At 40.7% G+C, this 24,760-nt stretch overlaps 2 protein-coding genes across 2 annotated transcripts in view; one reads left to right on the top strand and one right to left on the bottom strand.

Moving 5' to 3' along the window:
* The window catches only part of LOC123755252 (ionotropic receptor 21a), a 273,589-nt gene that overhangs the window by 18,757 nt on the left and 230,072 nt on the right, over window positions 1–24,760 (bottom strand). The window contains exon 11 of the mRNA XM_069327997.1: window positions 1,959–2,083. Coding sequence (XP_069184098.1) covers window positions 1,959–2,083 — 125 coding nt within the window. The remainder of the gene's footprint in view (window positions 1–1,958; window positions 2,084–24,760) is intronic.
* The window catches only part of LOC138366890 (uncharacterized), an 8,693-nt gene continuing 599 nt past the window's right edge, over window positions 16,667–24,760 (top strand). Inside the window, exons 1-5 of the mRNA XM_069328176.1 lie at window positions 16,667–16,929; window positions 20,340–20,417; window positions 22,405–22,511; window positions 23,638–23,797; window positions 24,657–24,760. The exon at window positions 24,657–24,760 is cut by the window's right edge and continues 3 nt beyond it. Coding sequence (XP_069184277.1) covers window positions 22,467–22,511; window positions 23,638–23,797; window positions 24,657–24,760 — 309 coding nt within the window. The 5' untranslated portion in view covers window positions 16,667–16,929; window positions 20,340–20,417; window positions 22,405–22,466. The remainder of the gene's footprint in view (window positions 16,930–20,339; window positions 20,418–22,404; window positions 22,512–23,637; window positions 23,798–24,656) is intronic.

Below are 24,760 nucleotides of genomic sequence, written 5' to 3'. Positions count from 1 at the left end.
TCAGACGTGGTGGGCTCCCGGTGTGCCCTCAGACATGGTGGGTTCCCCGGAGTCCCCTTAGACGTGGTGGGCTCCCGGTGTGCCATCAGACGTGGTGGGCTCCTGGTGTGCCCTCAGACATGGTGGGTTCCCCGGAGTCCCCTTAGACGTGGTGGGCTCCTGGTGTGCCTTCAGACGTGGTGGGCTCCCGGTATGCCCTCAGACGTGGTGGGCTCCCGGTGTGCCCTCAGACGTGGTGGGCTCCCGGTATGCCCTCAGACGTGGTGGGCTCCCAGTGTGCCCTCAGACGTGGTGGGCTCTGGGTATGCTCTCAGACGTGGTGGGCTCCCAGTATGCCCTCAGACGTGGTGGGCTCCCGTTGTGCCCTCAGACGTGGTGGGCTCGCAGTGTGCCCTCAGACGTGGTGGGCTCCCGTTGTGCCCTCAGATGTGGTGGGCTCGCGGTGTGCCCTCAGACGTTGTGGGCTCCCGTTGTGCCCTCAGACGTGGTGGGCTCCAGGTGTGCCCTCAGACGTTGTGGGCTTCTGGTGTGCCCTCAGACGTGGTGGGCTCCCGGTATGCCGTCAGAAGTGGTGGGCTCCCGGTATGCCCTCAGACGTGGTGGGCTCCAGGTATGCCCTCAGACGTTGTGGGCTTCTGGTGTGCCCTCAGACGTGGTGGGCTCCCGGTGTGCCTTCAGATGTGGTGGCCTCCCGGTAGGCTCTCAGACGTTGTGGGCTTCTGGTGTGCCCTCAGACGTGGTGTGGGTCTGGATTCTGTGTTGTCGGGAGCCAACTGAATGACTTTTTCTGTTTTAGATATTTTTCACAATATTAATACTTTTTAAAGTATTCATTTTGTAAATACTTTATTAACCTTTGTTTTTCAAGATGTAGATGAATGGTATTTGTTATCCATTCTAGTAATTTTACCACATTAGACATTCAGCTAAATCGGGGAGCCGGTGGCTGAGCGGACAGAACACTGGACGCGTGATCCTGTGGTCCCGGGTTCGGTCCCGGGCGCCGGCTAGAAAAAATGGGCAGAGTTTCTTTCATCCTGATGCTCCTGTTACCTAGCAGTAAATAGGTACATGGGAGTTAGTCAGGTGTCATGGGCAGCTTCCTGGGTGTGGAGGCCTGGTCGAGGACCGGGCGCGGGGATACTAAGCTCCGAAATCATCTCAAGATAACCTCATTATAACGGAAATGGCTGATACTTCGAAGCCAGTAATCTATTTCCTTTCCAAGAGATCGACTAAACATTTGTAACTCTATGATTGTGGTAATTTACTCGATAGAATGATATATTAAATATAAAAGAGAAGGGCTCACATAGATAGTCTTTGCAGTTCTTTATGACATTGGTAAAGGCTTATTTCTGATATGATAATCTACTTCCATGCATTCCCATTTTTGACTAAAATTATTCTACCTAATCAACTTATATTACTTTGGAGTTTACCTGGAGAGGGTTCTGGGAGTTCCTTTACTCCCCAAGCCCGGCCAGGGGCAAGGCTTTGCTTATAAGAACTTGGTTCAATAGGTTGTTGCTTCAATGAGTTATAAGTATAATCCACATTGAAATCAAGTGACATGTCACCCACCTCCGTACACATCACTTTCTGAGGACCGCCTGCCTCCCATGTTCGGGGATGGCCAATCTGCCTTTTCCCAGAGAGTGCTCAGTCCCTCATAATTTATATGTGGGAGTAATAAAGGTGTTGGAAATAAAATTTTGTTATTGATGGAGTCTAAACACTATAACTCTACAATAGGCAAATGTGCAAATATTATATTAAAGAATACAGCGCTAAGTGTTAATTATTCAGATAACATAGTCATAATATTATTTGCTATTTTTATACCTTACTTTTCGAAGCAAATTTTGCATGACCTATAAATAGAACCACTTAGAAAAACAGGCTTAGAGAATATAAAAATCTTCGGCAGCATGACATCTAATACACAGCAGACTTACTTGAGGAAGTTGGTGACATTGTCAAAGAGAAGGAAGTTCCAGATGAGTGAGTGGACGTCCTGATTGGCTGAGCCCTTGAATATGTCCACCCAGAAGTCGCTGTAGCCACCAACCGCCAGCTTCCTCTGTCCATAACAAACATCAACTGTTAGGGCTAGCTAGCGGCTACGGAGTATACTGTGAGTACTCACCTAGTTGTACTTTCGGGGGTCGCACTCCGGCTCTTTGGTCTCGTCTCTCAACCATCAATCTACTGGTGTACAGAATCCTGAGTTTCTCGAGATCTGTCATATCTACATTTGAAACTACGTATGGAGTATTATAGACTGTGGGTTGGTTGGTGTTGTCGTCGTTGATCCTTCTCTACGGACAACCCAACCCACAACTCGGTAGAGTGCTTACACTTCACTAGGAGATCACACTAGGCGCTTCTGGCTCTTGGAGAGGGGCTCCACGTCACACGTTTAGGGGATGCGGCTCCAACACTCAGCCTCGTTGTCACGTGCACACACCCACTCGAGCCGCTGTGACTCCCCACTCTCTCCTTAGGTGATATGATCTCCTCAATCCCCTTTTGACTTATTAGTATTACCTTTTACCCTGTCCAGAGCAGTGGTTCTTGGTTCTTTCTCTCTCTCTCTCCTTCGTTACTACCTCCTGGGAAGCCTCACTGGGACAAGGGCAAACACCAGCAAATTGTGACACATTTACTGAACAAAGCACATACACGATACATACACACATATAATAATAATGAATCCTATACTCTATAATATCACAATCAGGTTGCACTCCAATACCATCAGAACTCTATTATCAGCTTATCAAGTGGTATCCTATCTCCTGGTTCACCACCTGATACTATTAACCTCCTCAAGTTGGTCAAGCCTACATACACTGTTGCACCATCAGCAAGATAACATATATATATATAAAATCAGCATTTGAATGCAATAACATATACCAGTACAAATGTTAATTGATACTTCAGTATAAAAAAACTCCTTGACATAAGAATGCCAACAGTCACTCACCTCTCACTGCGTCTTGCACGCTAATGACAACCAAACATTATCAACTCCCTACTAGTAATCCACCAGAACTTCCCCTTCTACCTCTGGAAGTTCACTACCCTAATGTCTTTAGGTTCTGCCGGGCTTCACTACCAGGATCCTCTGCAGCTCCTCCAGGCTGCTATCATGAAGTTTCCTTGTGCAACTACGGTGCTTCACCCTTCTGTTAGGTTCTTCCACAGCTCTCTTGGCTGCTACACCCCCTCTACAGAAGCACGTGACACTCCTCTTCACTGCTGCTTCTCCTCACAGCTCGAGGTCCTCTGCTCCACTACCTTGGAGTCTCATCAGCTACATCATCTGCTGGCTTCGAAGTTCTCAGCAACTTCTTCCCCAAAGACAAACCTGCAACCCATCGACGTTCCAATAAAATGTTCCCCTTTAACACATAAACAAAAATAACCACACAATATGCTTGCCTCAAACCTCTATCTGTCCTCTACATACAGTGAGAGTGGACTCCCCCGTTTTGGGCGGGTCCATACTCCACCTCGCCTGGCGGCGGTCCTCACTCGCTGGGAGGGTCTTCCTCCATCCGGAGCCAGGCTCCCTCAGTCGTCCGCCAGCGCTCAGAGGGGGCGGACGTCGCTCCGTGTTCCTCCCTCTCCACTCTCTTATTTCAGGCCTTCTGCCTTATTAAAACATGTCTAACTTATAAATAAACATCGCTACTGTCGCTGGGCACACGACCAAATATAAGCAATCACTATGAACTGGCGTTTATCGTGCTTACCACAGATTAATTGGTCGAGGGCGCTTTCCCTCTGACGGCGTCTGGTCAGGGCGCTCCCACGGCCCACAATAATGCTTCTGGGCGATTTAATATCTGCTCGTCGACCAGGACTTGAGACCACAACGTTCCCAGCTCGATTCCACAGCTGGTACGTCCGCACACTTCTCTTCTCTTCGAGATATATCACTAGGGGTTCCCTTCTGACGGGAGCTCAAACGGAGCGCGGCTTCCCCCTGCGATGTCTGGCACTCAAGTGAGGTCAAGGTCCTCCAGAAGCGAGCCTCACGCCTCCAGCAAAATGTCCACATCTCCTAGCCCGTCATTTATCTATTTTCTTCTGCATTGCCCATAATCTCAAACTGTTACACATATCCAACCAACTATTTTACATATGCGTTATCACTTCAATATTCGCTAGACCTTCTAATCAGGTCAGGCTTGACGAATAACTCTCAAGGAGGGAGACTCGTTTCTCCTGTAGGCTGAGATCATAACAGGAGTCAGCCTCCGCCCCCTCACTTCCTAGTGCATTCCATTTACTAACTACTCTGACACTGAATAAGTTCTTTCTAATGTCTCTGTGGCTCATTAGGGTACTCAGCTTCCACCTTCATAAACGGGATAAAGATACTTTTTATCCAAAAGATCCAAATCGAATCGAATAATACAGGAGAAGATGCCCATGGGGCGAGCCTTGAAGTGGGGACAGCTGAAGAGAAGTCGGTGAGAGGAAATGCTGAAGTTGAAGAGAAAGTGCCAGGGCTTGACCAAGCTGCGTGTGAATATGTCGATGCTGCAAACCACCCAACAACTGGCTAGGCTGGGAGACGGGTCTGGAAGGCGGCAGTGGCAGTTCTTCTGCATTCAAGGTGGAGAATATTCTTGCTACTGTGTGGTGCTTCTTCTTTCTTCTTTCTTCTTTTTTTTTTCTTCTTTTTATTTCTTCATGCTGCGAGTAATCATCTGATGTTTGTACTCGGTGTAGTCACTTTGGATGAGGTCAGGTGACAGTGTAGACTCATCGCATTCCTCGAAGATTACGTTGTTAGGCAGACTGAATGTGTTTTCTGGATAGGCCTGCTTCATGATGTCTGCCTTCATGTTGTACATCTGGCTGGAGATCCGTCTGAACTCGGGCGATCCAACTGCATTCCTGTTACGCTGTTGAAGCATTACTGATATTTCCAGAGTTTCTTCACAATCTATCTCCTGGGCTGAGGGTGGTGAGTGTGCTTCAATGTCAACAGAGGCATTTGAGTCGTCATTAGAAGATGTGGTGAGGCCTGCAGGAGAAGTTGATGGCAGTATCGCACATGATGTAGTCGCTGGAGCAATAGTGTCCGGGTTGACAGGCGTCTCTGGTGTGGGGTCGGACTCAGGTGGAGAGGAACCATCGGTAAACATGGCCTCTGGTATCACAAAGGTCGGAAGGTTGTTGAGCTTGTACAAGTCGTTCAGTATTTTGTTCCGTTTCTTGAGATCTCCACCTGACATTTCTGATGCGAAGTGAATCAGAGCTGTTAATCTCCGGCGGGCTACAGCAGAAGCCAAAAAAACCATACTGTTAGCAAAGCGAGCATCATGGGCAAAATTTTGTGATAGATTCACACCCACTACGCCACATTCAAAAGTCTGGGCTACATTTAACAGCATTAAAGGTCGCCCAACATTCCCTTCGTTCCCCCTGATGATCAACGGTTCACTCTGTCAAACACCTCAGGAGCGTGCAAATGTTCTTGCTGAATGTCTTAAAGTTACCCTCTCAACACCCTTCTTTCATGCCCAAGAACTCCCCCTCAGACAAGAAATTGACCGTGCCATACTGCTACCCATGCTCGGCGTCGACAACATGTACACCTTAAGCGAGCTACAATTAGCCTTAACCCGCCTACCTCTTGGCAAGGCACCTGGAGAGGATGGAATTCCATATGAACTCATTAAACATCTTCCATCAACTGCACATAGTACTCTCCTAAACTATTACAACCTATGCTGAACCCACGGAAATATTCCCTCACAAAGGCAGACCAGTATTATTCTTCCGTTCCTTACACCAGGAAAAGACTCATCCCAACCTGCGTCATCTAGACCTATTTCCCTACTATCATGTCTCAGTAAAGTCATGGAAAGACTAGTACATACTCGCCTCCAATGGTACCTAGAATATAATAATATTATACCGTCACTCCAAGCTGAATTTCGACCGCAATGCTCTACACTCGATCAAATACTTTGCCTTGAACATGAAATCCGCACCTCCCTCAGAAGCAGCAAATTTTGTATTGTTCTCTACTTAGACCTCAAAGGAGCTTTTGATAGCATTCCTCATACTTGCCTCCTCGCAAAGCTTGCGCGTTTAGGCGTACAGGGAAGATTACTTTTATGGTTAAAATCCTATCTTACGAACAGGACCTCTAAAGTCTATATACAAGGCGAGTTTTCCGATGACATCCCAATACAAACGGGTGTCCCACAAGGCTCCATACTAAGCCCAACCCTTTTTGCTGCATTCTTAGCAGATTTGCCTAACACCCATCCTGTTAACCTCTCGGCGTACGCCGACGACTTAACACTGTATTATTCAGACAATGCCTTACCTAATACAGTCTCAACAATGCAAACAGCACTTGACCACCTCATAGATTGGACACAACAATGGGGCCTTCAAGTTAGTACTACCAAAACCTATTATCAAATTTTCACTAAAAAAAGACTTGTTCATCTACCCACCCTCACAATACACAACACTCCCATCCAACACGTACGAGAACATAAATACCTTGGCATGCACTTAGACTCGCCCTCACTTACCTGGAAAGCACACATTCAACACCTTAAACAGACGACACAACCCCGACTCGCCATACTGAAAGCCCTTACTGGCACCACCTGGGGAGCACACCATAAAATCTTGCTCCGTTTCTATACAACCTACATTCGCAGCCAACTAGACTATTGTTGCCAAGCATATGCGTCGGCTGCGCCTACTAACCTACAGAGCCTAGAGGTCATCCAAAACAATGCCATGCGACTTATATGTGGCGCAATGCGTTCCACTCCTATCCTCGGACTTTACGGGGAAACGGACCTCACAAGCCTAGCTACCAGACGAGACATAATGTGTGCCAACTATCTGTCACTCTGTACCACTGCTCACCAGACACACCCATACAGATCAAAAATTAACCCAACAGTTAACCCACATAACCCCCGCTTCCCAACCAATCACTCACAACCTTTCCTCACACGGGCTACAAATAACCTCAATATAGGCCTCTCTCTATTCCAAAACTCGGAAACCCAACTTACTGTTCCCCCTATTCCACCCTGGCTTTATACAACTCCTAATACAGCAATACAACTCGAAGACAACATTCCAAAGTCTGCACCAAACTCAGCCATAGCCTCAGTCTTTCTCTCAACAATGAAAAATTGCTACCCAAATACCACAGCGATTTATACAGATGGATCTCGTATCATCATGAACAACGTACCCTCGGTCACTAGCGCTGTATGGATACCGGAATACCATCTCAAGCAGGGATGGCGATTACCAAACCAACTATCTGTTTTCACAGCTGAATTATATGCCTTATATCAAGCTCTCCAAATAATCACAACATTACCAATCGGGACATATACAATCTGAAAACCTTCTCAATTCTATGCTCAGCCCCTCAATCTCTAGTGCCTTCATTTCATTCACTGCTGCATTGTCCTTATCATTCCACTCTGTACTGCTGGAGCCTTCCTGCCCTTTAATTCCCACAGCTACCACTGATCTTTTTCTTTCCATCAGCTGGGTAGTGGAGCGTGCCACTTCCTTTGAGGTGGCAGCTTTCATGGCCACCTCCATCATTGTGGAGATTACTTCAGATTTTTTTTAGTATTTCTGCAAATGTTGCTTTGAAAGTGGCATTCTCTTCCAGTATACTATTTCCACCTTCCCCCTGGATGATTTTCTGAGTCTTAGCATCAACACTGTTCTCTTTGAGGGTTCTAATCTCCTCTTTCGCTGCTGTCAGCTCTCTTTTCAGGTTGCTTATATCATTCTTCATTTCCTGCATCAATCCCTGCATCTCACTCTTGATGTCCTCCAAAAATTGGGCGAACATTTCCTTCATTTCATCATATTGAATTTTCCCTGTTCCCCTGTTTCCTCTGGCCATCATGCCTGCCTATGTTCTTGTTATGCTGTAATAGGATTTGTCAGGAGGAGGGCAAGCGGGGATGTGTGTGTGTGTGTGTGTGAGAGAGAGAGAGAGAGAGAGAGAGAGAGAGAGAGAGAGAGAGAGAGAGAGGGAGAGAGAGAGAGAGAGAGAGAGAGAGAGAGAGAGAGAGAGAGAGAGAGAGAGAGAGAGAGAGAGAGAGAGAGAGAGAGAGAGAGAGAGAGAGAGAGAGAGAGAGAGAGAGAGAGAGAGAGAGAGAGAGAGAGAGAGAGAAGTTACCTAGTTGTGCTTGTGGGGTTTGAGCTCTGGCTCTTTGGCCCTGCCTCTTAACTGTCAATCAACTGGTGCACAGATTCATGAGCCTACTGGGCTCTATCCATTTGTTGGGCTCCATCTACATTTGGAACCGTGTATGGAGTCTGCCTCCACCACATCACTGCCTAATGCATTCCATCTGTTAACTACTCTGACACTGAAAAAGTTCTTTCCAACGTCCTTGTGGCTCATTTGAGTACTCAGTTTCCACCTGTGTCCCCTTGTTTGCGTACCACTCATGTAAACAGTTCATCTTTATCTATCATGCCAATTCCTCCTAGAATTTTGTAGCTAGTGATCATGTCTTCCCTTACTCTTCTGTCCTTCGGTGTCGTGAGGGCACTTCATGCAGCCTTTTCTCGTAACTCATGCCTCTTACTTCTAGCACTAGCCTAGTGGCATACCTTTGAACTTTTTCAAGCTTCGTCTTGTGTTTCACAAGGTACGGGCACCATGCTGGGACTGCATACTCCTGGATTGGGCTTACAAATGTGGAATGCAAGGTGTGGGTAAATTATTCCCACATATAGTTTACTATAATCATAAATTAATTAATAAGTCCAGATGAATATATTACGTAAGTGGACTGTATAAATGTAATAGTTGGTTGGATAATTCCACTTCCACACTTTTTGGGGGGTAGATCTAATACTGCTTTTATAATCAAATGAGGGTTATGGAGTTAGTAGACTAACTATAATATCATAACTAAGTAATTATCAGCTTAGCTGTCTAGTAGATAATGAGAAGTACATCTGACAGCCTTCTGATATCAGTATAATCCTGTCTCAACGTGATGGCATCATGGACACATGATTCATCAGTCAAGGTGACCCACTCTCCTATATAATTCCATACTGTGAAAAAAAATGTAATTTCTACTGAACTACAGTTATACCAACTAATTTCCACTGAAAGGATTAACCGATTCTCGGAATTAAACGTACGAGGTTTATTTGATAATCCTACATCCTAATGATCGGATAATCTATCACTATAATTATTGCCATAAAGAATGATAAGATTGCTCCTCCGACAAGACGTTGTGTTCTCAATGTTGGGCGAAACAGGGAGCAACATCTAGGATTCATTAATGCACGGATGATCTCTAATTTTTACTATGCTAATGGCGAGCTTCTTAGGATACTGATCAAGCTGGCTACAACAGAGCGAGCACACCGAGCAGAGTGACGCGTGAGCACTCTATCTCCCTATCAGTGCATTATCTAGGCATTCAAGTTACGATATTTTACTGTCTTTCTATCAAATAAGAAGTTGCCGACATTATTTTACATCAGAATAATGCACTTCAGGTATCAACAGACGGGTTTCCACTGTTTATATTAGTGTGCCGGTGTCATTAGATAAACAAAATATATATGCATAGATAAAGATCAGTTTGTGACTTTTATCCAACCGGAATCAGCTGATCGTGGTTATAGAAAATTTTACTTAGAAACAGAAGGTTAATTTGTTTTAATGAATTAAATCAATTTCCAATCTAAATTACCTAGTAAATTAAACAAAGATTAGACTAGGTTTAATTCTATTTATATAAATAGTTTGTTCTCATGGGAACTGGGCGGTTGATGTAACGGTGGCCATGAATAATAGGAAAAATTTGGCAACACGACGCTACTTGTTATGTTAGTAATGTTAGTAAATTTGATTTCCGAGCACAATAAATTTATCTTATCGTACTAGGTGTTAGTATTTAGGGTGTCGAAATTTTCCGACTTAACTCCGGAGTAGAGAAAACAGGAGTCGCAGTTCTTGATTCAGTACTGATGTTCCTGATGCTCACCCCCCCCCCCTTCCCTTGGCCCCCAAAGTTATAAGCTCATTACATGTTAATAAGTCAGCACGTTGGTAAGTACATAACGGATGTCCCGGATCTGTATAAGTGTTATGGAAACTAAGTAATTAATCTGTCATCACGGGTACATCTACTTAATGATTAAAATATTAGTCATCATGTCCTTAAAGATCGAGCAGACTCCTAGTTCTACAGTGAGGTCAGTTGTTAGGGTCGCTATGAGTTACAACTTGTTAAGTTACTTAGGGACTGAATTATTCCTACAGACTCATGAGATCGGCTCAACCTCAAAGGCCAAATTATCTGCATTTTTGGAGAGTTAAAATATTGTTTGAATTTAAGTTTACATTGTTGCGCTGCAATCCTTTATGGACGAATAATGGGGTTTAAAGGGTTGTTTTCTTCTGGAAATTCAGGTAAGTTCATATTTTGAGAATTTTCATGTCCCGTCAATTTCAGAGGAACTAATTTCTCTAAAGTTTTTAGGGTGCTCTTGCCTCGACACTTGACCCTAACTATTTTTAAAACTCCTTGGTCATCTGGATGTTCAGAAACAATTTTGCCTACAGACCACTCTGACTTCGGCCTGTCGCTGTCCACTAAGACAAGATCACCTGGTTTTAAATTGATTTTTTTATAGGGGTTTGCAGCTCCATAATGGTATTCTCTCAGATCAGACAGATACTCATGAGTCTACACTTCATTCCACCTACCTATCACTCTGGAAAGAAGTTTATAACTATCCATAAAGTCACTCCCACCGACATATGAGGGATCTTCCGGCTCCTCATCTTCTAGAGATATCAGACTAAGACTAAGAAGGCTCCTATTTATCAGGTGGGATGGACTCAGTGTTTATTTTAGTGAGAAATCATCCGAGAGATAGGTCAGGAGTCGGTTGTTGACTCGTGCCTCTATTTCAGTGACAATGGTTTGGATTTCTAGTTGGCTAATTTTGGGGGCAATATAGGGCTTTTCTCAAACATCGTTTAACAGTGTCTACCAAACATTCATAGAATCCACTGTGCCACGGTGCTCTGGGAAGTATAAATTTCCAGTGGCACTGTCTTTGTTTTAAGACTGCACATACCTCTGGATGATTCCATATCTCCTTTAGGCAGGCTTCTCCTGCCACAAAATTGGATCCCTTATCCGAAATCATCAACCTGAGCAGGATTGACATGCCACCTACCTTCAAAAGGCTTGTAGGAAGGATCCTACACTCATGTCAAAAGTTACTTCTAAGTGTAAACCTCTTGTGGTGGCGCACGTAAAGAGACATATATAGGCTTTCACCGGAATCTTGTCTGGAGTGCCTGTTAAGATAAGTGCTCCTGTGTAATCCCCCCAAGTGGTCTCAACGGGATGAAGGTGAACGACTCATTCTCTAGGTAATGGTGTTAGACCTGGGTAAGGGCACTCCCGAGTGTCATACCTCCAGCAGGTCACACAAGATTTAATTATCGATTTGACAGTTTGACGACAGAGGACAAAACTTCTGCCTTAAATCAGTGATAGTGTCTAACACTCTACCATGTAAGGTGCCATATTCATGACAATGTTGTAGTATTAATTTACTAATGATGTGGTGACGAGGAAGGGGTATAGGATTCTTTACATCCAACTCAACGTCCACATGTTGTAAACGTCCTCCACATCGTAAAATATTATGATTGTATTTATCATAATACAAAAAAATATCATAAAATCATACTATATGCCTAAAGACTTTACTATTTTATTAGGGAGAGTTTCATAATTTCTCCCATAGGTTTCCATCGTCGCTTGTTTGGCCCCATATTTTATTGGACTAGGGAATTGGTATCTTATTCCTATTTTATTAAGAAAATCAAACACTATTTGGGTGATCCCTAGTAGTTTACTTAAACTAGAATAATGACTAGGATCAATAGCCAATGTTCGAGGGGGTTCTGGTGTCTCAGTGGGAGACAGTGATATTGGTCACTATGACTTGTGGCTTTTGCTTAGGCCACTGACCACTGACCAGCCACTGGGGTCCATTAAACTACATCTCGGTTTTGACTAATTGTCTTAGCGTCAATCCTCGTGAGAGGTAGTCAGCTGGGTTATCCTTTGTAGGTACTTTTCTCAGTTTGTATTCTTCTGACATCTCTCTTCTCTTCCTAACACGGTTACTGACATAGGGAGTTTTATTATGATTGTTTTTTACCCATTGTAAGATTGCCTCATCGTCTGACCACACTACTATCTCAGAGAAGTGAATATTGTTTAGTGTCTTGGTCAGGTAATGAGCCAATCGAACACCTACCAACAAAGCCGTTAATTCCATTTGTGGCAGTGACTGCTTCTTTAGTGGGGCCACTCTGGCTTTAGAAGTAAGCAGTATTGATTGCTCTGTGTTCACTAAATAGGCTACGATGCCACACGCCTTTCCCGAGGCGTCACAAAACACATGCAATTTTTTAGGTTGTTTTAATCCTATGTCATTACGAGTAAATTTAAGGGTACTGAGAATATTTAGATCCGTTATTATCTGCTGCCATTTGTCTTGTAAGTCACATGACAAGAGATCATCCCAACCCATTTTTGTTTGCCAACATTCCTGCATGAGAAGTTTGCCTTTAATTAAAATGGGGCTGATCAGGCCTAAAGGGTCAAATGGTTTACTGAAAAAAGATAATAACTTTCTCATGGTTAAGGTAGATTATTGGTTTCCACTGATTTAATATTTAACTCACCAGAAGTGTTCCATTCCATACCAAGGACTTTCAAAGTATGAGGTACTTTGTTACCCAGAAATTCATTTTCTATAAACTGATTTAATTGTTTATTATTAGAAGCCCACGACTGGAGAGGCATGTTGGCCCTCAGTAATTCTAGATTAGCCTCATCCCAGCAAACACAAATCATCTACACAACGTTCGCCTATCTCTTGCCATAGGTGTGGGAATGATTTGCATTGAGAATGGTGCAGGAAAGCCTTTGAGAAACTTTTACTCAAAAAATCCAAACACAAAGGTTTAATTATAAATTGTTTTTCTACAATTATTTTCTTCCAAATGTAAAACAAATAGTTTTTACATGTTTAAATATAAAATTTATGGTGTTTTTTTGTAAAATTCATTAATAAATTGTGAATGATATATATTGGCTGAGTGAAACCTTTATAATCCATTTAGTTATAATTTGAACAGAAAAAAGTATTTTTCCAAATTTTCTAAAAATTGCTCTTTTTAACACAATTTGACTCCTTATACATTCCACTAAACACTATATCATGTTTAAATATATAATTTATGTATTATTCTCTAAAATAATTTATATAAATTATATAAGTTGTTGGAAAGTGGTGTTAAGGATTCTGAAAACATTTTGTTGTGTTAATATGTTCTTATTAACTATGTCTCAAGTTCACAGTTTATCAAACAAGAATATTAACATTCGTCAACTCTTAAAATCTTATATGTTATCTTGCTGGTGCAAAAAAGGGTGAATCTTTAGGAACAGCTATAGTATCTATATATCACAAATGGTGTTTTCCCTAACTCAAACAATGTAGGGTTTATTATTCTACACATATTTCTAATGACTCTTAGATGTTTACATTCTCTGAAGTATAATTGTGAAGGCTGTGTCCATCACTCTCAACACAGATTCTTAAACTCGTCTCTGCAGGTTCAACTATATAATTAGTTTCCATTTTGAATTTCCATGGACATTTGTATCCAAAATGAAACCAATGTGGTTTCCTTCAGCGCCTTCAGCCAGCACATTTGCTCATTCATTTCCACAGATTCCAACAAGGTAGGGGATTTACAGAAATTTGTATATTCATATTGTTATATATTAAAAATATGAATGCAGTTCAATATGATAAGACAAATACATGAGTTTATGATAAATTCGTTTTCTGTGATATACCATTGATATGCTCTTTTTTTCTTTAAACGGCAGACTAAACTAAAGTGCTCACATCAACAGATTTGATGTATAAATGGTCAACGCTCAACAGAGTTAGTATAAATGTATTAGTATAAATCTTACTTGTCTCATTGTTAATTCACATTCAATGTCAACTTGTGGTTTTGATGTGGCACGTTTGGCCAAGACACCCCACCCCATTATGCACCCCATACCCATCTTGTGGGCGGTTGTGGAAAGGGTTACAGAGGCACATAATGGGCTCAGGGACTGAACCCCACAATTCATTTAGCTAAGCAAGTTACAATCTTGATGAGCTAGTTACAAAATTCAATATAAGTCATCACATCAACAATGGGTTCGAGATCGACCTCAAGTACAGGTTCTAAATTAAGCAACTGACATATGTGGAGAGCTAGTATCAAAATTTATATGTTTGTCCTGCACACCGTCCCCCATCCAGTGGGCAGCGGTGGATAGGTTACAATCACTTAGTTGTTATCTACAGTTAGCAAACTGGGGATATTTGGCTAAAATTTCTGGTAGCAGATCATTTTGAATGAAATATTGACACATCGCTGGAACATTGGTTATAGAATTGTCTCTAAATTCATGTATCTTTTCGCACTCCATCACATAGTGACGGAGGGTGTGCGAATAATTTTGTTGACACAGTTTACATTTGGTCAGGTCTACATCAGCAGATAATGAGAATTCCCAGAGATACTTGTAACCGAGTCTAAGCCGAGCAGTAGTAACATCTAGAAGTCTGCTGATTTTATTGGATGATCCATAGATGTGTGGCTCCTCTTGTATGATATGTATGATAGATGGAATTACTAGTTCCAGTTTCTAGGCAGGCGATGAGTACTCACAATAACCTTAATTAAGCGTCAAAACAAAAATGTGTATACTCTTTTTACTCTCCTGACCTTAGTTCTCGAGCTATGTATTTCATTTTGGTACCAACGTGTTCGCAATAACATTCTCTAGAAGAAAATCAGCAAAAACGGTCACCAAAAGTTATATGAATACCAGCACCCAATAAATACCTACGTAGATGACTCGCCGTGAGTGCCCAAGAGCAACAAAATGTTTTTACTCTTGGGATTGTTATCACTTCCACACTTGTCCTACAGCGTTAATTTTGGTATCAATGTACTCGCAATGAAATTCCCAACACGGTGATATGAATATAAACGTAGAATAATGGTCGCTGCCCACCCGCAAGAGTGTGGGAAGTGGCGGAACTGTTACCCAGTATTGGTGACAAGACACATGGGCGATACAGTGCTTTGAAAGTTTATAATTATATCACTGTCCTGACATTATTATTGTATGTACGTCATTCATTTTTGTGCCAATGTTTTCGCAATAGAATGTTCTATGAGCCCGTAGGTAAAAAAGAGCAACAAAGCGTAAGATAGAATAGCACCATATATAAAACAACGCTGGTACATATCAGTGAGCGTCAAACACACACGAAATGTGTGTGTTTGATGGTGGTCAAACGATGTTTGATGTGTTTGATCAGGTGATGTCCTGATCCGCATAATTAAAGTATGAATTATGTTGAGAAAAAATAAGAAAAAAGGGAAAAAACAGGGGTGGGAGAAACATGACAGAAAAAGAGTAAAAATACAATTTGGTCAACAAAACAGCATTGTTTAAAATAAAAGATATGGATTGACATTTTGGGGGTTAGGTTGGTAGGTTACATTGAGTTAATTAGGTAGTACTTAGTGTTTATCTGTTATAGATAGGAGCTGCCTGGTATGGGCCAATAGGCCTTCTGCAGTTACCTTTGTTTTTATGTTTTTGCCCTGTAACCTAAATGGTTAGAGAGGCACATATATGGGCTTAGGGACTGAACCCCACACTACATTTAGCTAAGCTGGTTACAATCTTGATGATATAGTTACAAAATTCTGTATAAGTCGTCACATTATCAATGGGTTCGAGATCAACCACAATTTCCTGAATAGATATAACAAAGGGGATATTAATAGGGTATTAAAATTGTCAACACAAGATAGAACACGAAACAATGGGTATAAATTGGATAAGTTTAGATTTAGGAAAGACTTGGGTAAATACAGGGTCAGTAACAGGGTTGTTGATTTGTGGAATTTTTCTTAACTTATAAATTTATCTTTATTTATCTTAAACTGGTTGGGAGAGGTACAGTTTTTAACATAATTGGGAAGGTCATTCCACATTCGAGGTCTCTTGATTTGTAAAGCATTTCTAGTTTGACTAAGTCGTACTCTTGGAATATCAAATAGGTATTTGTTTCTGGTGTGGTGCTCATGGGATCTGTTACAACCTTCTAGGAAGCTTTTAAGGTCAGGATTGACATTACAGTGCAGCGTTTTATATATATTAAATACACATGAGAGTATGTGCAGGGACTTAATATCTAACATATTCAGAGATTTGAGTAAGGGGTCCATATATACTGCCCGGTTGCCTGAAATGCTATAGGCCTACTATGGTGGCTTTAGGTATTGTATGCACTAGCTCTATCTATAAATCCAACATTATGTTTGTAAATCAACTATGTATGTACTTTCCTGAATAAAATTGACTTTACTGTACACTTATATTCTCTCTAAACTTATTTCAATTTCAATTTCTTATATTCTCTGTGGATTTGTTACCCCTATCGTTTGGGAGAAAAAAAATGACTAATACGTTCGGCGAATGACTTTGACTTCAACTTCACTTTGACTTCGTTCATGTCATCGTATTTTCCGTAATATATAAAGGTTATGACAATGCAATTATATTATTGTGTGCAAATAAGTTTGAAATTTCATGTACCCTAAAAATATTAAAATAAAGAATAAGAATAATTAAATAATTGTTGTAGTAAATTGTCACACGTTCATCATACGCAAACGAACACACAGTTTGGAGCGTCAGTACCAGACCGCCGCCATTTTAAAACACGGCTTCGAATGTAAGTAATGTTTTTCTCGTACTAACACTGTGTTATGCAATAGATTAGGTCTTGAATTCACAAATTTAGTTGTTACATCTGACAGAGTATGTTAGACGGTGTAATGCTGGTCCATGTTGACGTATTTGTGGGCTTGATTGGTTTACATGTGATGGCACACAATATCGGCACCCCACAACATGCTGTTGAAGTTGGAATGCATGGCATAGGCTCCTCACACAATGTTCTTTATGTGGTCCTCAGGTGATAGTTTTCTATTTAGAACCACCCCTAGATCTCTTTCTTTATCAGAATTCCTTAAAGATTTCTCACATGGTTTTCCTAATGATAGATTGTGGGCTGTAAGGGACAGGTTTGATGTATGGATTAGTTGATAGAAGTTCCAGTCCACCTGTAGACAGGGATCTCACATCAGCTTGTATATTATACAAGGATAAGATTTGATAAATTCAGTTATTTGACTGAACACTGGCTCTGTTTAAATCAGAGATTTAAACATACATAGTCTAACCTAGCTCCTTTCTTTTTTACCTAGCCTAACCTAGCCTAACCTAGCACACAATATCGGCACCCCACAACATGCTGTTGAAGTTGGAATGCATGGCATAGGCTCCTCACACAATGTTCTTTATGTGGTCCTCAGGTGATAGTTTTCTATTTAGAACCACCCCTAGATCTCTTTCTTTATCAGAATTCCTTAAAGATTTCTCACATGGTTTTCCTAATGATAGATTGTGGGCTGTAAGGGACAGGTTTGATGTATGGATTAGTTGATAGAAGTTCCAGTCCACCTGTAGACAGGGATCTCACATCAGCTTGTATATTATACAAGGATAAGATTTGATAAATTCAGTTATTTGACTGAACACTGGCTCTGTTTAAATCAGAGATTTAAACATACATAGTCTAACCTAGCTCCTTTCTTTTTTACCTAGCCTAACCTAGCTTGTTTTCCCAAGCCGGTCTATGGCCCATGTTTTTTTTCGATGCCTCAGTGGTCCATGCACATGTCCGTTCAAGGGGATTAAATAGCCGTTCTATGGCCCCAGGGTTTTACGAACTTCTTTTTCCCAAGCTGGTCTATGGCCCGTGTTTTTTTTTATGCCTCAGTGGTCCATGCACAGGTCCGTTCAAGGGGATTAAATAGCCGTTCTATGGCCCCAGGGTTTTCTCAAATTTTCTTTCATAGCCGGTCTATGGCCCCTGGGTTTTACGAACTTTTTTAGAATCTGGATGTAGCAGGTGCTCAATTGTCAAAAGTGAAAAATTGGTTTTGTCTTCCGAATGCACCATTTCTGTAAATTTGCTAATAATCTTTTAAAAATAGTAAATGCCATTATTTTTGCAAAATTATTACGAGATCTATTATACTAATAACGGTTTGATAAAATACAGTAGACTGCCTACTGGATAATAGTTCCAGTCCACCTGTAGACAGGGATCTCACATCAGCTTGTATATTATACAAGGATAAGATTTGATAAATTCAGTTATTTGACTGAACACTGGCTCTGTTTAAATCAGAGATTTAAACATACATAGTCTAACCTAGCTCCTTTCTTTTTTACCTAGCCTAACCTAGCTTGTTTTCCCAAGCCGGTCTATGGCCCATGTTTTTTTTCGATGCCTCAGTGGTCCATGCACATGTCCGTTCAAGGGGATTAAATAGCCGTTCTATGGCCCCAGGGTTTTACGAACTTCTTTTTCCCAAGCCGGTCTATGGCCCGTGTTTTTTTTTATGCCTCAGTGGTCCATGCACAGGTCCGTTCAAGGGGATTAAATAGCCGTTCTATGGCCCCAGGGTTTTCTCAAATTTTCTTTCATAGCCGGTCTATGGCCCCTGGGTTTTACGAACTTTTTTAGAATCTGGATGTAGCAGGTGCTCAATTGTCAAAAGTGAAAAATTGGTTTTGTCTTCCGAATGCACCATTTCTGTAAATTTGCTAATAATCTTTTAAAAATAGTAAATGCCATTATTTTTGCAAAATTATTACGAGATCTATTATACTAATAACGGTTTGATAAAATACAGTAGACTGCCTACTGGATAATAGTTCCAGTCCACCTGTAGACAGGGATCTCACATCAGCTTGTATATTATACAAGGATAAGATTTGATAAATTCAGTTATTTGACTGAACACTGGCTCTGTTTAAATCAGAGATTTAAACATACATAGTCTAACCTAGCTCCTTTCTTTTTTACCTAGCCTAACCTAGCTTGTTTTCCCAAGCCGGTCTATGGCCCATGTTTTTTTTCGATGCCTCAGTGGTCCATGCACATGTCCGTTCAAGGGGATTAAATAGCCGTTCTATGGCCCCAGGGTTTTACGAACTTCTTTTTCCCAAGCCGGTCTATGGCCCGTGTTTTTTTTTATGCCTCAGTGGTCCATGCACAGGTCCGTTCAAGGGGATTAAATAGCCGTTCTATGGCCCCAGGGTTTTCTCAAATTTTCTTTCATAGCCGGTCTATGGCCCCTGGGTTTTACGAACTTTTTTAGAATCTGGATGTAGCAGGTGCTCAATTGTCAAAAGTGAAAAATTGGTTTTGTCTTCCGAATGCACCATTTCTGTAAATTTGCTAATAATCTTTTAAAAATAGTAAATGCCATTATTTTTGCAAAATTATTACGAGATCTATTATACTAATAACGGTTTGATAAAATACAGTAGACTGCCTACTGGATAATAGTTCCAGTCCACCTGTAGACAGGGATCTCACATCAGCTTGTATATTATACAAGGATAAGATTTGATAAATTCAGTTATTTGACTGAACACTGGCTCTGTTTAAATCAGAGATTTAAACATACATAGTCTAACCTAGCTCCTTTCTTTTTTACCTAGCCTAACCTAGCTTGTTTTCCCAAGCCGGTCTATGGCCCATGTTTTTTTTCGATGCCTCAGTGGTCCATGCACATGTCCGTTCAAGGGGATTAAATAGCCGTTCTATGGCCCCAGGGTTTTACGAACTTCTTTTTCCCAAGCCGGTCTATGGCCCGTGTTTTTTTTTATGCCTCAGTGGTCCATGCACAGGTCCGTTCAAGGGGATTAAATAGCCGTTCTATGGCCCCAGGGTTTTCTCAAATTTTCTTTTATAGCCGGTCTATGGCCCCTGGGTTTTACGAACTTTTTTTCCCAAGCCGGTCTATGGCCCCTGGGTTTTATGAACTTTTTTTCCCAAGCCGGTCTATGGCGTGTATGTTAAATAAACCAAATTTTTCACTTTTGACAATTGAGCACCTGCTACATCCAGATTCTAGGGAGGAAAGGAATATAATATAATATCTAATATATCTATCTGTGTGAAATAGATTAAATCCATTTATTTGATATTCAGCTAATAGTTCTGTATTTTCTACATTCATCCATGTTTTGGTAAGTGCAATAATATGTATTGTTTCATTGCAGATTAGAGATTCAAGATAGTTCTAGATTTCCGAAGTACTGAAACGCGCGCCATACAGGCTTGGTGGATCTAGGTGCAAGGTAAAATTATTTACATTTACTTTTGTATTTATATGCATATATGCATTTATATGCATTATTCTCTAGAATAATAGATCTCGTAATAATTTCCCCCCCCCCCACCACTCTACCACCACATTGAGTTTAGTAGCTCTGTGCACGTCAGGTGCTGTTTAATATACAGACCTACTCCTCCATTTGACCTAGTTTCTCTATCACATCTATATCACTTTGTGCTTTAGCCCTGGTGGAGCTTGGTCCACCAGGCTGTTGTTTGGAGTGGCCCGCAGATCCACATACAGTCTGCATATGATATACAGTCTGTTGATCAATTAAACTACAGTAGTTAGTTTTTATCATCCGAATGCACCAATATGTGTTCATTCTTCCCAGATGAAGGAACTAGGTAATATTCATCATCTGAATGCACCATCTGATGCTTTAACACACTCATGATACACGAGAGGTTTAAAAAACTTTTAAAACTTTTAAAACTTTTTGACCTATGTATTTAAAAGCAATTCTAAAGTTAAAAAGTGTAGCATAGGCCCCTCGCAGAATGTTCTTAATATGATCCTCAGGTTATAGTTTTCTATCTAAAACCACCCCTAGATCTCTTTCTTGATCAGAATTCTTTATAGATCTCAGTGGCTCGATCATAGAAACTGCTCTAAATCCTTGTTGGCCTGGATTGTGGAGGTCATTGGTCTCTATAAAACTAGTAATCTGACTCCTGATCACTCTCAAATAATTTTATTATGTGGGATGTTAGTGCAACTGGTCTATAATTCTTTGCCAATGCTTGTGTTGTGTTGTGTTGTTTTGGTAGTGATGTGCAATGTGTTGTTTTGGTAGTGATTCGTCCAGTTCTGGTAGTAGTGCGGTTGTTGTGTAGTGTAGTACTTGTGTGCTTGTTAATGACTTGTATTCCAGTCTTGTGGGTATCTCCTTTCCCCTACGGGCCAACTGCTTTGTTCTTACCTAGCATTTTGCTTTGTTTGGGTATGAATGTTTGTGTGCCGTATATTTTGCAAAATTTGCCATATATCTCATTATTTACTCCTCTGCCTAGCAACAAGTCTGTCTAATTATACTCATTAACTGTTTTTCAAAGTTCCCCATAGTGTCCTTTATTGAAATCGAGTTCATGAACCGTTTCAATGTTCTTATTTTCTTCTAGATTATATCTTAAAGTATATTTAAATGTTATTGTTATTATTGTTATTAAATGTTATTGTGACATTGCATTGCAATTGAGCTATGTTGTTTACCATACCGTTCATTTCGTGAGTATAAGTATAGATGCCACACTTGTGACAGGTAAAACCATGCCTTTTTTGAAAAACAGCACCGTCTGTTGCACGTAAGAGCAACCCACACTATATTATGTTGCGATATTATTTCAATATTTCCGATTGTATTGATAATTTGAATTTTCATAGATTTCAATTTATTTTCATTTCGATTTAATAATTTTGTGTGACATTGCATTGAAATTGAGCTGTGTTGTTTACCATACTGTTCATTTCATGAGTATAGTTTATTTTTTTATTTTTTTCATTTCATTTTTTTAGCTGTTCTTATTTTTCAGTGATGGGAATATCAGATCATTTGATGTTCCCAATTTTCTGATGGAAGCATCAGACCATTATAGAATGCATCGGATGAGGTAGTTTGGAATGGTGGGGAGGACGAGAGGGGGGTATGGTGGGGAAGACGAGGGGACAGAGGAGAGGGTAATGGTGGGGAGGACGAGGGGACTGGGGAGTTGGGGATGGTGGGGACAGGGGAATGCTGGGGAGGACAAAGGGACAGGTGAATGGGAGATGGTGGGGGAGGAAGAAGGACAGGGGAGGGGAAAATGGTAAGGAGGACGATGGGACAGGGAAGTGGGAATAGTGGGGATGATGTGGGGACAGGGAAGTGGGAAGGACGAGAGGACTGTGGAATGGGGAATAGCAAAGTGAATTATAATTATATATATTAATTAATTCTTATAAATTTCCAGAAGCCTGTATCAACACCCACACTAATGCAACTGAAAGAGATGTTGAGACAAGTATTGCTGATATGTTGAAGAACGCCCCAAACAAACTCGGTGGAAACAGATACAAGGTAAAGTTTGCCAATTTGCTGTAGTCTAATTCAATTTCTTTTTAGTAATCTTCGAGAACATTTATGCTATGAATAAGATAAAATAATGTAACTGATTTTGATTTATTTACTATTTATTATTTATTTACCGTTATTAGTATAATAGATCTCGTAATAATTTTGCAAAAATAATGGCATTTACTATTTTAAAAAGCTCGGGTGCAGGGGGGGGGGGTTATGTAAAAGCCTGGTTTGTGCCTCGGAGAGGCTATGGGATCCAGTAAGATCGTCCTTCCTTTCCTCCCTAGAATCTGGATGTAGCAGGTGCTCAATTGTCAAAAGTGAAAAATTGGTTTTGTCTTCCGAATGCACCATTTCTGTAAATTTGCTAATAATCTTTTAAAAATAGTAAATGCCATTATTTTTGCAAAATTATTACGAGATCTATTATACTAATAACGGTTTGATAAAATACAGTAGACTGCCTACTGGTTTTACCTGTAATAAGGTTTGATACAGATGATTATGATTATGGTTTTGGCCTCCACCACCCTCTCACCTAACTTGTTCCAACCATGTCTACCACGGTTTTGTCTTCCGAATGCACCATTTCTGTAAATTTGCTAATAATCTTTTAAAAATAGTAAATGCCATTATTTTTGCAAAATTCCTGAATATTGTCAAAATGACGGAAACCCATATGTCAAAAACACATGGAGATATACCAATCCTGGAAGACATTCTTCCATCCCCACTTGAAACTGTTGAGCAGGTGGAAAGTCTGTCACATGAGCTAAAAGTTAACAGTGAATATAAAAAGAGTATGGTAAGTGTTGCTTAATTCTTTTAGCCTGAGTATGGTAAGTGTTGCTGAATTTTTTTAGCCTTGTACATATGTCTTTTGATTAGTTTTTTTGCAGATGAAGGAAGGTGGGGTGGCACATAATTGATTGTTCAGTGTTATGTTTAAGGTACAAATAAAACAAAAGCAAAAGTTACTCAAATTCGTTGATTTTTGTAATAGTTAAGAAGGAAAATATTTTAATGCTATTTATTTAATACAGTTGGAAATTAGAAAATCTAATGTTGAGATTGAAAGATATATATTATTCTCTATTACCTTACAGCTTATGCATTATTTTAACAGGTCCAGACGCTGTCTCAAATGGGCGGTGCAAGCTGTGGAGACACAGTGAGACGAATGATGAGGAGGATAGGGACCTATGGGGTCTGGTCTCAGTATTCACTCGTTGGGCGCAAGAGGAAACGTGTCTTCAAAACCTTGGATATTTGTAATGTAATAATAAGTACGTAAATTTGACATTTTTTTGGATTATATATATGTCTGCATGTATTATGTATTATACTTGCATGCTTGTTAATGACTTGTATTCTAGTCTTGTGGGTATCTCCTTTCTCCTACGGGCCAAATGCTTTGTTCTTACCTAGCATTTTGCTTTGTTTGGGTATGAATGTTTGTGTACCTTCATTGTATATTTTGCAAAATTTGCCATATATCTCATTACTCCTCTGCCTAGCAACAAGTCTCTCTAATTATACTCAATAACTATTTTTCAAAGTTCCCCATAGTGTCCTTTATTGAAATAGAGTTCATGAACCGTTTCAATATCCTTATTTTCTTCTAGATTATATCTTAAAGTATATTTAAATGTTATTGTGACATTGCATTGCAATTGAGCTGCGTTGTTAACCATTTCATTTCATTTCATGAGTATATTTTATTTTCTATTTTTTCATATCATTTTTTTTATCTGTTTTTATTTTTCAGTGATGGGAATATCAGATCATTTGATGTTCCCATCAGAAAATTGGGAAAGTCAGATCTTTTGATGTTCCCAATTTTCAGATGGAAGCATCAGACCATCATGGAATGCATGGGATGAGGTAGTTTAGAATGGTGGGGAGGACGACAGGGGGGATGGTGGGGAAGACGAGGGAACAGAGGAGAGGGTAATGGTGGGGAGGACGAGGGGACAGGGGAATGGAGAATGCTGGGGAGGACAAAGGGGACGAGGGGACGGAGGAAGACTGGAGAACAGGGGAACACCTAAATAAAAGCCAACAATGTTATTACTCTGTGGCTTCTTGTCTCCTGACAAAAAGAATTATAATTATATATATTAATTAATTCTTATAACTTTCCAGAAGCCTGTATCAACACCCACACTAATGCAACTGAAAGAGATGTTGAGACAAGTATTGCTGATATGTTGAAGAACGCCCCAAACAAACACGGTGGAAACAGATAC

This window comes from Procambarus clarkii, chromosome 20 (genome assembly GCF_040958095.1).
Source record: "Procambarus clarkii isolate CNS0578487 chromosome 20, FALCON_Pclarkii_2.0, whole genome shotgun sequence".
NCBI classification, from domain to species: Eukaryota; Metazoa; Arthropoda; class Malacostraca; order Decapoda; family Cambaridae; genus Procambarus; species Procambarus clarkii.
This window is presented reverse-complemented; position numbering and strand designations above follow the sequence as displayed.